This window comes from Aulonocara stuartgranti (genome assembly GCF_965226115.1).
Source record: "Aulonocara stuartgranti genome assembly, chromosome: 2".
In the NCBI taxonomy this organism is placed as follows: Eukaryota; Metazoa; Chordata; class Actinopteri; order Cichliformes; family Cichlidae; genus Aulonocara; species Aulonocara stuartgranti.
In genome coordinates this window covers 38409585-38424122 of record NC_138940.1, presented here as the reverse complement: position 1 = coordinate 38424122, position 14538 = coordinate 38409585, and the positions used below count along the sequence as shown (strand labels likewise).

At 40.2% G+C, this 14538-nt stretch overlaps 1 protein-coding gene across 2 annotated transcripts in view; it reads left to right on the top strand.

The window, feature by feature from the left end:
* The first annotated feature begins 1888 nt into the window (after positions 1-1888).
* The window catches only part of LOC309690580 (E3 ubiquitin-protein ligase TRIM21-like), a 148150-nt gene continuing 135500 nt past the window's right edge, over positions 1889-14538 (top strand). Inside the window, exons 1-3 of one of the 2 annotated variants that reach the window (XM_082507703.1) lie at positions 1890-2489; positions 2651-4307; positions 5164-5897. In XM_082507703.1, coding sequence (XP_082363829.1) covers positions 2653-4287 — 1635 coding nt within the window. In that variant the 5' untranslated portion in view covers positions 1890-2489; positions 2651-2652 and the 3' untranslated portion in view covers positions 4288-4307; positions 5164-5897. Of the gene's footprint in view, positions 2490-2650; positions 4308-5163; positions 5898-14538 lie in introns of those variants that run through there. The other variant, XM_082507704.1, reaches the window with a different exon arrangement.

The following is a 14538-nucleotide window of genomic DNA, read 5'->3' as shown; positions in this document are numbered from 1 at the left end:
CCTATTTCAGATTAAAGCACTCCTTTTAATCTGTGAACACCTTGACAAAGATGGAGTCATCCTTGCAAACTTTTGAGTGTTTCAAAGTCACGCTCTCTTAGAGTAAATCTAAAGCTACAGTGTCTGGGGAACAAAAACACTGCAGGGAGAGGACTCTCATTTGGCTTCAGTTCTCCTAGGGTTGCCATGTTCCCCAGGCTGATGGATGAAGGGAGAAACTCATCTCATGACTAATTATTTATCTTCCCTCCAGTAGTGTTGTGTCTGGGGGTTGAAAATAATACAACCCTCAGGTCTGACCAAGCAGTAAACAAACTAGAATGATGGAGTTAATAGAGTGTCTTCTTTCTTCCCTCTCTTGAGCATTGCTGCTGTACATAAAGCCTATAGACAACATGGCAAATTTTATTTCTCTTTTTTTTAAATCTGTTAAATTACCTATTGTTCTGTTTCTTTTTTCTGTAACGTGTTGTTAGAATGGCAGTTGCTCATTTTCTTTGTGGCCTAATGGCCGATCCACACTACTCTACAGGCTCCGTTTTTTTCTAGTTTTGGTTCTCTGTGGTGTCAGTGAGGGGATGTCTGTAGTGTTTTCATCTGAGGTACCAAGCTCTAGATGCTAGGACAGCAAAACTGTTGTCCAAGTCTTTTGATTGTGAAGGACAGCCAAAGAGAAGAGAGCTGCCTGAAATGTAGAGGAGTTCAAATGGTTTGATTCACATCGAAGCTGAACACAGAGCCTGCACCAAAGCCCAGTAAAAGCTAAATAAGCCTTATTTTGAGCTGTGATTCACAAAAGGTACTCTGCCAGTCCAAGATAAAAGAAAATGGAGCTGATCATGGGTGGTCATAGTAGGTCTATTTTGAAAAGAGTGCTACTTTATATGAATGGGTTTATGGTGACTTTTTGGGGCGGGGTATGGAAACAATGTGATCTTAAAGCCTTAATTTTATTTAAACCTTTCCTATCTGTGGTTTCAAATTCAAAATAGTGTTAAGATTACACACTGAGGACAGCTCACTACTCCATTTTGTGTTATTGAAGTAAACAACAATAGCCTAATTTGGAAAAGATTATGGAGCAGATTATGCTCCTCGCTGCTTGATGCAGCCATGATGCAATAGATCAGATTTACAAATCCCGCTGACTGGAATCAAGTCGTGGTTTGTTGGTGTAACAAACTTAGAATTTTGTGCAAATTGCTGCAAAATTATTGCACAAATGTTACCATTACAACATATGCTGTGCATCTGGAGGGAGACACATTGAGCACTTGTGAACACTGTTTTGTGTCTAACACTTCATATATTGCCATGTATTTTAACAATTACTGCCAGCTTCTTTGTCCATTACTTTAAAAAGGAAAGCCTTTTGGAATTGGAAGCTTCTTTTTGATACACCATTTATGGTTTTAGTTTGTTTGTTTTTTAGTGTAATGTTCTGTTATAGCACAGCAGTACTCCAGCATTAAGTCAGTATTACAGTTTTTGTCTTGGACTCTAGGGTGTGCTGTAGAGGCAAGGCCTTTACTTTGGATTTACACTGAGTTCAAAACAGGGCAGACACCTTGCAAGAGGGATTCAATTCTAATAGGGAGGTCTGTGTCTTCAAACATTCAGCTCATGTGATCTGTTGTTAATGCCTTCAATGTTAGAGCCACATGAGTCAAGTGGGAGGTGGAGGTTTTGGGGGCAATGGGGATAATGGGGAAGAAACAAAAGAAGGGAGGAAAAGACTTTGACTCTCATCCTGTGATGAACTGGTCACTGGATCATGCAGAGGAAGCTAAGGTGCTGGGTCCTAGAGTTTCACTCAGCCCCCGATCAAAGGAAACACTGGATGATTCAAATGTCATTTAAATGTTTTATGGTAGTCAGGGCATTGAGTCGAGGCTTGAATAAGACGAGACTCAAGACGATCGTAATAGGTACGTGTGTGTGTGTGTGTCAGTATATATCATTCTCCATTCTGACCTCACATTCATTTTGCTAGTGTCCATAATTCTCCTGATTGTTTAGTCAGTCTAAACTCCTTTTAATTACACTGCACACTGGTAGTCAGTCACTGAATTCATTATCAGCTGCTGAAGCTGCACCATGTGCTCACATCTACACAGAAAAGACTCACAAATACACAACCGTGAACACGGAAACAGGATATGAGAGAGATGACGCATGCAGCGTACGCCCACATCATGCGCCCACATAGCTAAGTACACACCTATCTAAATATCTTACTAGTATGCCAAACAGAATAAAAGCTGATTATTTGTACCACTAAAAACAGAAGTACAAGGGATTTATATATTTATATATATTTATATGCTCTCTATATTTGTGCGCACAATGGGTTAACTTGTCGCAGGAAGATGAGGAAATGGGAGTGGACTCAGAGTGACCTGTGAAAGAGAAACTAAAAGGAAAAAAAGAGCTGCAGTTTTAACGGTCTTTTATGCTGCTGGAAGTCGAGTAAAGTCTTGATACAACAGGTAATTTTGCAATTTTTTTTAAGTTTCTTGTCTTTTGGTCGTGTCTTATAGGTTAGGCAGGTGGTCAGATAGTTAGGAAAACATTTTAAAGACAAACAATTTCTTGGTAATCTCACAGTTAATATTGAAACTCTACTGACTTTCACTATCTTTCCTTCTAGACATGGCCTCTCCTGCAAGTCTAATAGCTGAGGAGAATTTTCATTGTTCCATCTGTCTGAGTGTGTTCAGTAAACCGGTGTCAACTCCCTGTGGGCACAATTTCTGTATTGATTGTATCACAGGCTACTGGGACACCTCAAATCCATTAATAACATGTCCGTTGTGCAAAGAGGAGTTTAACATCAGACCAAAGCTTCGGGTTAATCATTTCATAGCCGAAATGGCAGCAAAGTTCGTGAAATCAGTTCAAGAAAAGTCTGCTAATATCACAGAAGAATCAGGAAATGGAAATGTGCTCTGCACGCTTTGCACCGGGGCGAGGCGCCCAGCCCTGCAGTCCTGCTTAGTGTGTATGATGTCCTATTGTCAAATACATCTCGAGCCTCATCAGAAACTTTTGGCCTTAAAAAAACACAAGCTTATTCACCCGGTTGAAAACCTGGAGAGCAGGATCTGCAAATATCACGGTGAACCTTTAGATTTGTTTTGCAGCGTGGATCAAATGTTTCTCTGTGATTCCTGCAAAGACAGGGACCATAAACAGCATAAGATAGTGACTCTAGAGGAGGAGGCTCTAATGAGGAAAGACCAGCTGGAATCAGAAAAAAAAGACGCGAATAAGATGATCGATGAACGTCAGCAGAAAATTTGGGAAATTGAACGCTCACTGGAGGCTAACAAAAATAATGCAGCGAAGGCACTGTCATGCAGTGAACATGTCATGACTGCTATGGTGGAGTACATTAAAAGAGGCCAAGCTGAGCTAGCGGATGTAATTGAGACAAAGCAGAGAAAAAAGCAAGCAGAGGCAGACGGCTTAATTAATGAACTGAACGGTGAAATTATGCAAATAACCCAGAAAAGCCAGCAGCTTGACAACATTTCAGTCACAGACGACCCCTTCAGATTCCTTGAAAGTTACCTTTCACTTACCATCATTCCACCTCAAGTAAAGGACTGGTCTGATGTGACTCTTAGCTGCGACCCGTTTAAAATGCAGGAAGTTATGGCCTCGCTGGAGGCAACAGTCACAAGAGAAATAAGGATGCTCTGTGATCCCAACTTTAAAGAAGTCAGGCGGCACGCTGTGGAACTGACACTGGATCCTGACACAGCAAACTCTTATCTCTATATTTCTGAAGATGGGAAGCAAGTCACATGGGGAACCCAAAGGAGGCGTGTCCCAAAGAACCCAGAGAGGTTTGATTGTGTTCACAATGTCTTGGCAAGAGAAGGTTTCGCCTCAGGAAGATTTTACTATGAGGTTCAAGTAAAAGACAAAACACAGTGGGACTTAGGAGTTGCAAAGCAATCCATCAACAGGAGGGGGGACATAAGACTGAGTCCAAAGAATGGATACTGGACAATTTGGCTGAGAAAGGGAAACGAGTTCACAGCCAATACAGACCCTCCTGTAAATCTTCATGTGACGGAGGTACCTGAAAAGATCGGGGTGTTTGTTGATTATGAGGACGGTCAGGTTTCCTTTTATGATGTGGACACGAGGGCTAGCATCTTCTCCTTTACTGGATGTAACTTCACAGAGAAGATCTTTCCCTTCTTCAGTCCGTGTGCTACTAATGGGGCTGAAAACTCAGCCCCGCTGATCATCACTCCTGTCAGAAACAACAAGTGAGGTTTGAAGGGATTGACATGGTGAGTTGGACTTGGCGAGTGATTCCAACACTATTTTCCCCCCTCTAAAACTGCAGCCTGTCATTTTGTTTCTTCCCTCCATCGCTGTCAGCACTGTGTGTCATAATGTGTCACCTGGAAGACAGACAACTTCATGTCTATGCAGTCCCTAAGACATTCACTATCTGCTGCCCTCTGTGCAAAAGTGATACTCTGAAGCATTTCATGTTTCAGGGTTAAATAAATGGTCTTTATGAGCCAAAGTGGCTGTAGCAGTGTAAGGGGTACTGTAAAGTAATGTGTTCAGAATTTTTTTCAGGCATGTTACATCTGTTGCATCTGAATTTTGGGGTCATGACTTAACATGACTTTCTCCTGTTTTGGCTTCCCTTCATTGGCTTCCTGTTAAATCCAGAATTCAAAATCCTGCTCCTCACATACAAGGTCTTAAATAATCAGGCCCCATCTGATCTTAATGACCTTGTAGTACCATATCAGCCTATTAGAGCACTTCGCTCTCGCTCTGCAGGCCTACTTGTTGTTCCTAGAGTATTTAAAAGTAGAATGGGAGGCAGAGCCTTCAGTTTTCAGGCCCCTCTTCTGTGGAACCAGCTTCCAGTTTGGATTCAGGAGACAGACACTATCTCTACTTTCAAGATTAGGCTTCAAACTTTCCTTTTTGCTAAAGCATATAGTTAGGGCTGGACCAGGTGACCCTGAATCCTCCCTTAGTTATGCTGCAATAGACGTAGGCTGCCGGGGATTCCCATGATGCATTGAGTTTTTCCTTTCCAGTCACCTTTCTCACTCACTATGTGTTAACAGACCTCTCTGCATTGAATCATATCTGTTATTAATCTCAGTCTCTCTTCCACAGCATGTCTTCATCCTGTCTTCCTTCTCTCACCCCAACCAATCACAGCAGATGGACCCGCCCCTCCCTGAGCCTGGTTCTGCCGGAGGTTTCTTCCTGTTAAAAGGGAGTTTTTCCTTCCCACTGTCACCAAAGTGCTTGCTCATAGGGGGTCATAAGATTGTTGGGTTTTTCTCTGTATCTATGAAGCGCCTTGAGGCGACTTTTGTTGTGATTTGGCGCTATATAAATAAAATTGAATTGAATTGAATTGAATTGAACAATAGCATACAAAATCCATTGAAATAAAATGATGGTCAGTTTCTCTCACATGATGCTAGATAATAATGAATTTCTCCATCGATTAATGTCAGTGAATTAAGATGTAAACTTTCAGCAGAACACACAAGGTGCAGCTCTGCAAAAGCTGCTTAGAGAGAGTTTAAAATGTAAAATGTGAGCAAATGAAATGTATAAATTAGTCTGTTTTCTCTTATCGCTTTAAAAACTTGTTTGTTTTTTAATCACAGTTTATAAATGTGTATTTTCTATACTACGTTGCCATAATGTCTATAGTCTGGCCACTAAAGAGGTTTACTGTAGGAGAGATCAATCAATTCACCTTCTGGATGGACTGTTTGACTGCTTGTTAATGTTGAATTTTAACTTTATGTCTATGTATTTCTTGAAGCACCAACTTGATACACATTTAATAATTGATCCCAAAACATTATATAAAATATTTAATGATCAACTGACTGATTGATGACTGATTTTTGAACAGTTGTTGAACATGTCACTTTAAATTCTTTTGCCTTTTGTCGTTCCTTTAATGATTAGATATTACATGTAATTCAAATTCAAATTTTATTTGTCACGTACAGTCATACACAGTATGATATGTAGTGAAATGCTTGGACAACTGCTCGTGACCTAAAGAAAACAAAAAAGGAAAAGGCTATGAATAAGATAGGAAATAAATATGAAAAATTAAAAAGGGTAAATTTAACTAGGAAGGAATAAAATATAAATTAAGGTTAAAAATGAAATAACTGTACAACACAAATTAGAATGAAGGGTAAATTTAACTGGGAGAATAAGATAAAATATATAAATTAAAGTTGTACTGCATATGATATGTGAAATCTGTGAAAAGCATGCACACTATGATCTGTTTCTCTTACATTTTCTTTAGGCATTCACTCAACAAACATTCATATAAACTAAATCCTGCTGACAGATATTAAAAGCACTGAAAATTGAATTACTACAATATGCAATTAAAGTGCATCTGTCACTTTGCAGAATGAAAACACAAATTAGACTCTCTTGACAGTTTTACACAGAGGTGGGACCAAGTCATTGTTTTGCAAGTCTCAAGTAAGTCTCAAGTCTTTATCCTCAAGTCTCAAGTCAAGTCTCAAGTAATGTCAGGCAAGTCAGAGTCGAGTCTCAAGTCACTGGTGTAAAAGTCCGAGTCAAGTCACAAGTCTGAAACTTTGAATTTCAAGTCCTTTCGAGTCTTTAAAAAAAAAGAAGAAAAAATAATGTTGCAGTTATGCTAAATGTAAATATTAGACCATGTAATTTTAAAATCTGTGTTTTTCTCAACACATGACAAAATAGTGAACTTAGAAAATATACACAAATTGTGAAATTGCACCTCTTTAAAATGCAGCTCAATTAAACCTAGCTCCAAGAATAATTTTCACCGACAGTTCTGAGATAAGCTGCATGTTAGTCTTGGATGCGGTTGTAGGACCAGCTTTAAAATCGCATGACAAAAATATCATACACATTAAAAAAACTGCATCACCAACGTAGCCTGGACAACATTTGCTAGTTAGATGAAGTCAGCTATCTCATCGTAGCATATTTATATGCATATTTATAATCATACGGTTCTTGGAGTGAGTGCATACACTCATGAAGTTTAGTAACTTCCGGTCACTGCAACAAGCCCAGGTACAGTTTACCGACGGATGGGTGCAGGACCTTGAAATGCACCGTGTAGAAAGTAAAGACCATCGTACGTATCATAAGTTTACCAGTCTCACAAATTGTCGTCATAAATACACATTCGTTAACCGTTTATTAATAGGACCTTTGAGCTCAACGGTAATTAATTAGTAGTGGAAATAATTTCTGGTAGCATCACAGAAATGTAGCAGTGACAATAATATTGTATGCTGTAATCGTACTGGGCAATTAGTGATACAAAACAACTGTTTTATCCTGTGAATAAAAGTATATGTTTTTGTCAATGTACCATAATAACAGAAGCGAAACGCAATATTGTGTCAGGACAATTCACTATTTATGCACAATAAATAAAGGAGCATAGCGCGACAATTTCTGTTCAGCGCCAGACTTACTTGTAACCTATATCACCAATTATGTTATGAAAATGACGTATTAACTACTAAAAAACACTGACCTTCGTGTAAATGCTTGGAGCAGACTAACCTGTGAGCTGGAGGGTTCTGGGACATTATATTTGATCTTTGAATGGCTGCAATCCAGGCCACCCGTCGCGTCTTTGTTACTTCGGAAACATGGCTCGAACAATTTCTCTTCAACGACGTAATCCGATAACAACCGATCTCTTTACCCGTCGGCTTCTCGTGGCTGTCATGCGACCGGCTATTGTAGTTAATAATACAACGGCTTCTTGACATTTTTGTGTTTCTTTTTATCGCTGTATAACTGATTTCAATTGAAAGCCTGCGTGCGCTAGTACCGCTTGCCACGAGTTCCCAGAATCCTTTGCGGTTCTACCCGTGAATGACGTCACATTTTCAATCTCTATATAATATGCATGTTAAATTTTATATTTGGGGTAAAATATCAAGTCTTTTCAAGTAAACCGGTTCAAGTCCAATTCAAGTCCCAAGTCATTGGTGTAAAAGTCCAAGTCAAGTCACAAGTCTTAGAACATTTTTTCAAGTCAAGTCTAAAGTCATAAAATTAATGACTCGAGTCTGACTCGAGTCCAAGTCATGTGACTCGAGTCCACACCTCTGGTTTTACATTCCCACATCATACACTTAGTAATTTTGTAGCCACTACTTCCAAAGTAGCATCAAGTTTCTCCCCTGGAGTAATTTGAAAAATCCAAATATTGTTAATTCTGCGCTTCACAAACACAGGGATAAGATTTTAATAGTTATCACATACACAGCTGTGCTGTGCTCCAAATGACAGCATGGTATTTCCAAAATGTGCTCGTGTTGCATGATAAAATCACTTGGATTGAAAACACAGCTTTTTTCTGCCAGACACAATACTTCGATATTTTATTTAAGATGGAGTAGCATAAACAAAAGTGCTTTCAAAATTAAGAGAGCTTGTGCTTAATGTGCCAACATATATTTCCCAGCTACTTCATATTCTAGTGTGCATGTATGTGTATGTAACTATAAATTGTAACCACTGGATTATGATTAATAACAGTACAACAGTAAATGAAGATGAGATAAGCTGGTCTTTATTGATTCTACAGTTTGGAAATTCCCATTATTACAGCAGGAATAAAATAAATAGATGCAACAATAAAAAAATGATACAAAAGAAAAAGTCTGATATTTTCACATGCCTAGTAACAACAAATGAAACGGAATAGACCATAGTGCAGTAGTTACATGTTAACTGCAAATGAAGTCTTATGACGTGACATACTGCAACACCATTCGTGGTTAAAGGGCACTGGGTTTAAAATATACAGACCATCTCATATACAGGTACTCCTGCAAGCAGACACCTGGCTGGGGCCTTTCTGTGTGGAGGTTGCATGTTCTCCCTGTGTTTGTGCGGGTTAGGTTAATTAGTTAATCTAAGTTACCCATAGGTGTGAATATGAGTCCCAGTGGCTGTCTGTCTGTGTTAGCCCTGCGTCAGACTGGTGGCCTGTCCAGGGTGTACACGGCGTCTTGCACTATGGTAGCTGGGATGGATGGATGCACTTTAAATGCATACGGAAGTAATCCAGTTTCCATTGCCTTTAATATATGTCTGTTGATTGAATGCCCAAGAAAAAGAATTCAAGAGAAACAGATAATGTCAGGTTCCTGTCAGCATTTTCAAATTAAAAGACTAGTCCTAGAGAGTGTGCAAAAAAAGGCACAATCAAATTTTTGAAGCTGAACAAGAACACACTGTATTTGTTATTGATCCAGTGAATTTTCACCAGGAGAAACACATTGGCACACATCTACACACACACAGTTTTCTTTAAACACACACAACAGGCTTTTAACTGCTCATTCTGTTCACTTGCTTTTATTCAGCCACAACAGCAGTGCAGAGAGACGGCCATCCTGGATGGCTGTGAAATGCTGATACCAATGGAAAAAGAACACTTCAAGCAGTTTGTGCCAGGCCCCGAGGCAGCCTTTGTTTTGCATTGTTTGAAAAGCGATGATAGTGAAGAGAAGTGCAAGAATGAATAATGAAAAGCTACATGTTCACAGTATTTTAATTACTTTCCAGTATTAAAACCTATATTTATATGTATCCCTGGCAACTACAATAACTGACAGTATTGTTGGAATAGAAACCACACTGGTGCCTCCCTTTGTCTTAAATGCTTGAATTGTTTAAAATGAGTTTAATTAACAGATACATCTGATGTCTCATAATGTATTGCGCTGGATTATATTTACACTAATAGGAATGGCAGTGTCCGTTGGTCAGCCAGGCCCTCATTTTAATTCAAACTGCAATATCTCAGCAACAGCTAAACACTGAGATGTAATTTGTTACATATCCCTGTTGTTTGTGTGGGAGTCTGCTGATCTCCTCGCTTTTCCTCTCGTGTCATCATGAAAAATATTATAATATTAAGGTACAAATATTATTTATTTGTACCTTACTTATAACACTAATAATTATTTGTAATAATATGTATTTGTTATTTAAGTCAAATGAGCATAACAGAGTTTTAGTGTAGTAGCTCTTGGACCTCTCAGGTTGACAGGCTATTTTAACAGTCTTCTGATGTTTTCCCCATGTTTCTTAGTAACACAATGTCAGTTAAACCACAGGAATATCAGTCTTTCTAGTCAGGAATGAACCATTGTGAATCCATTTAGTGCAAATGAAAGTGACAACATGTGCACTGAAGAAGGAACGAAAAGATACCCCCTAAAACGGGAATGATTTTGCAGGTGGTGGCCACAGACCATTACTTTCTCCTCATGCCTACTGACTGATTATTCTCTGGGTTTGCTTCTTTCCAGTGTCCTTGTCACTACTGGTAGCGTTAAAAGGTAGATGCACCCAATTCAAGTTAAACGGGTAGTCCAGCTCTTCAGAAATGGCACGGCTATACGTATTGTCACAAGACTGTTTGCTGTGTCTCCTAACACAGTCTGAGGAGCATGGAGAAGACACCAGACCAGGATATGGTCTGTTACACAAAGAAAGCTGGAGATGGCTATTGAACGGCATCAACCCAGCTGCAAAAGCTGCATCTGCTCCTTTGTTTATGGAGGAACACTGTCAGAGCCCTGCAAAATTACCTCCAGCTACCTACTTGTGCAGTTCAGAATCTGAATTCATGAGCATGCCACGAGGTCCTTTAGTGGACAGATCTGGATAGAGCAATAGTCTCTGACTATCACCTGTTAAACTAGTCCCTTCTTGTTGTTGGTTCTCATAAGCTCCTGTTGTCACTTTCATTTGCGTCAAAGAAGGCTGGAATTGATTCACAAAGGTTTATGGTTCTTGACATAATGACTTTGTGTTATACGTGATGATCGAGTGTTCCCTTTATTTTTTTTGAGCAGTGCATAATCTCTGATTATACTGGGCTCTGTCATTACACTACCTTGGTGAAGGACTGGGTGAAAAATACAATTACACAGTGTGCGCAGGCGTGTGTGTATGTAGACGTGTGCAAATGTGTTTCTGCTGGTGCACATGCCTTTTCCTAACAGTATGTGTATCCAGTGAAGTGCCAAATGTAATGAGATAAATCTATCCATTAGGGTCCCTTAACAAGACTAAATCTGCAGTGCTGTTAATGAGTCGGTGCTCCATCAGCCGTCCTCAGAGAGCCAGAGGACATTCTGACTAAGGCTGGACGACCCCGAGGCATGCTGAATCAGACCCTCTAAGCCAGTAAATCCACAGCTCCAGCTGTTGTATTGTAGACCTTCATTATTTAGCTGTCCGTCCTTTTGGGAGAGACTTGAAGTTAGTAAGCAGCAACAACTTACAGGGACTGAAGTCATGGCCATCCCCGGAAACACTAATCATCTGTAATCATTGATCTGCCATTACTGGGCCTACTCATTAGTCTGATGGAATAATGCTCAGCACTGTGTTTTGACTAGGTTATTATTAGCCTCTCAGTTACTGCTGTAAAAAACATGAACTTTCTGCACTTGTAGTGTATGCTGTGGAACAACTTCTAGCTCATGTAGCAGCACAGCACTTAGACAATTTCAATGAAACTGGAGTTATGAAAATAAAGTGTTGTTTCCTCCAGGGAGCCTTTTTCCAGTAAACAAGTCCATCTACAGCCATCACTGTCACACCATCAAGCTACTGTCTGTTGACAAGCTGAAAATGGACGAGGTGGGCAAGCATTTCAAATAAAAAGGTGCTTGGGTAAACTGTTAGCCACGTAGAAGTACTATAGAGGGCTGGTGCAGGATAACTGGATGCAACTGGGACCCTGCTAATTGTTTCCTCCCAGCATCATAGTAGTTGTAAGTGTAAGCATTGAGAGAAGCCCTCGATCATAAGCTGCGCTATATGTTTGACAGTGCTTAGCCTGCTAGCATGTTTCTAGTAACGATGCTGCCGTTTTGTTGCTTAGCCAGTTAAATTCGATGAAATCAGCGAGTCCGCTTCACAACATGAAGTCAGTTTCTCTGATAACAATTTATTTTACAGACTTGAAATTTTTGAGTTTTTTCAAGAATTACACATGGCAGCATTGATTTAAATAAAAATATGAGCAATCATAGTATTTGTTGCAGTTGGTTGTGCAACACTGTGATTAAATGTAGAGGTAACATCGGTGCTTTGGTGGTTCTTTGTGTCCGGGGATGGGCGTCCAGGTACACACCGGCTCACTCCTTGGCGGCCGCTTATCGGGGCCTGGAGCCTGGGGCTCGCTCGGGCCCCTTTGGAGGTGGGGTGCCCCCGGCCTCTCGGCCTGGGGCTCGGTCACTCAGGCACAGCTGGCTGCCGGCGGAGCTCACGGGCGCGTCACTGCAACTCCCCCTGGCTTCTGCTCCGCGGCTGCTGAATGAGCCCTCATCTGGGACTCTCCTTAGCTCTTACTGGGACAGTGGCGCGGCTGCCCCTCTGTTGGTCTTCCTTGGTCTCTTGTGTTCTGGGGGCCTCTGGATGTCTGGAGTTTTGATCTCCTCCATACCTGCTTGATACCATAGAGGACAGGGCTGTGGCCCCCCCACACTCTCTAGCAGATCATTACATGGAGAAACCTTTGGAATGCAAGCATGCTGATCCACACAGGTATGCACACATGGGTATTCACAGATGCGGACTACAGCTTTCTTGGCTGCTGCCTCAAAGCACACTGTGCGCTGTCTATCTTGCGTGCTGCACAATATAGTTTATTATTTAGTAACTATTGATATCTATGACTAGCTAGTTTATTGTGATGGTGCTTTTTTTTTTTTATTATTATTATGTTGCTCTTTGTTGTTTGCTGTCTCCCCTGTTTTTTTTGTTTTTCTTTCTCTCCATACAGGTGACCCAGGAGTTTTGTTGTTTTTTTTTTTCTCTCTTCCCCCCCTTCTCACCGTCTCTTCTCCCCTTTGGTTTTCTTTCTTCCTCTCCCCCTCTTTCTTTCATTCTTTCCCCCTGTCCTATTAAAAAAGAAAGGAAAAAAGAAAAAAAAAAAAAAAAGGATGACAAAGGATGAACTGAAGCTCCGCCATCACGTGATGTCACATGCTGCTGTTTCTGATGTCACTTCCAAAAAAAAAAAAAAAAAAAAAAAAAAAATGTAGAGGTAACAACAAGTAACAACAGGACAATGATGCTCTTATACAGCCTTAATGGCACATTTCATAACTTGAAAACCTACAGAGTGAAAAATAACAGCTGAGTGACTTTTCTCTCTATCTCTAAGATGGAAGAGACAAAATTGTGTGGCTTTTCCAGTGACAGATCAGATTTGTGGTCCACAAAGGCTTTGATCTTAAGGCTTTCTGACAGGCTTTAATCTGAGCAGACCACACACACAGACACACACGCACATACCTTTTCACTGAAACCACCAAGTACAAAACAGAGTCACTGTATTTCTCGCCTGTCTGTTTGGGAAAAGTCACAATGTGGATGACGCGATGGCAAGCTGTTTTTAAGTGCTTAATAAATAACAAGAAATTGCTTTTACACAGTGAAAATAAAATGCGAAGCCATGGCAAACACATCTGTTTCCCCTTACGCACAAATTGTGGTGAGTCACGTTGTACTGTAACTCTGTGATTGAGGCTGTTGTCACAAAGGTCACGTTTTAAATGTGCCTGCCGCACCTTCTCTTAGTTATTTACACTGCATTTGCTGCCTTAGGTGCAAATCTCTTCTACTGAATTCATATTTCAGAGAGAAATGCTGGAACGTGGGAAGCAGAGGACATTTAATGACATTTAAACTACAGATAGAAAGTAGGGGTAGAATGAAGAGATGTTTTTTAATGATTTCAAAGCAACCTTGGTGGTATTATCAAAATATATAAATGAAAGATGGCTGTCTCTAATCTAAAAGTACCACACACAAAAAAATATTGTTCAAGATTTAAATGGATGATACTCAAGATCTGATGAGTAAAACACTGCATTTACTCACCACACTGAAGAAAAGATGGATATGTGGGTTTTTGATCCATATTCACCACCTCTTTATGGACTTCTGATTAAAAAGAACACACTAATAATACTTTTAATGAAATTGCTGATGGTTTTATTTGACAGGTGAGTCAGGAACTCTTGAGATGGCTTTACTGAAAGCGCCTTCACTAAGCTGCCTGTCCCCTGAAATAACTGATATTAGTTAATTTAGAGCCCTGGTACATCTCTGCCAGGTTGCAAATCCAGACCAATTAGTGTCACCTCAACAGATGAGAACATGGAGCAACACCTCTCTGTCTTGAGGGCCTTCTCCTTTCAGCTGTTCATAATGCAATTAATTAGAAAGCCCTTCTTGAATTAGACAGCACACTGACCTTGATTAAAATAAGGCTCACTGATGACACATAGCACACAGACTGAAACAGTCTACAGTGCATACTAAGGTAATTCATCACAGATCAACATGTATGTCAGAGCCAAAGGCAAATGAGTTTTTGATTGGCGGGACTGTTGGCGTGGTAAAAGGCAGGTGGCAGGCTCGTGACCTTCATACAGTCCAGACAAGCAA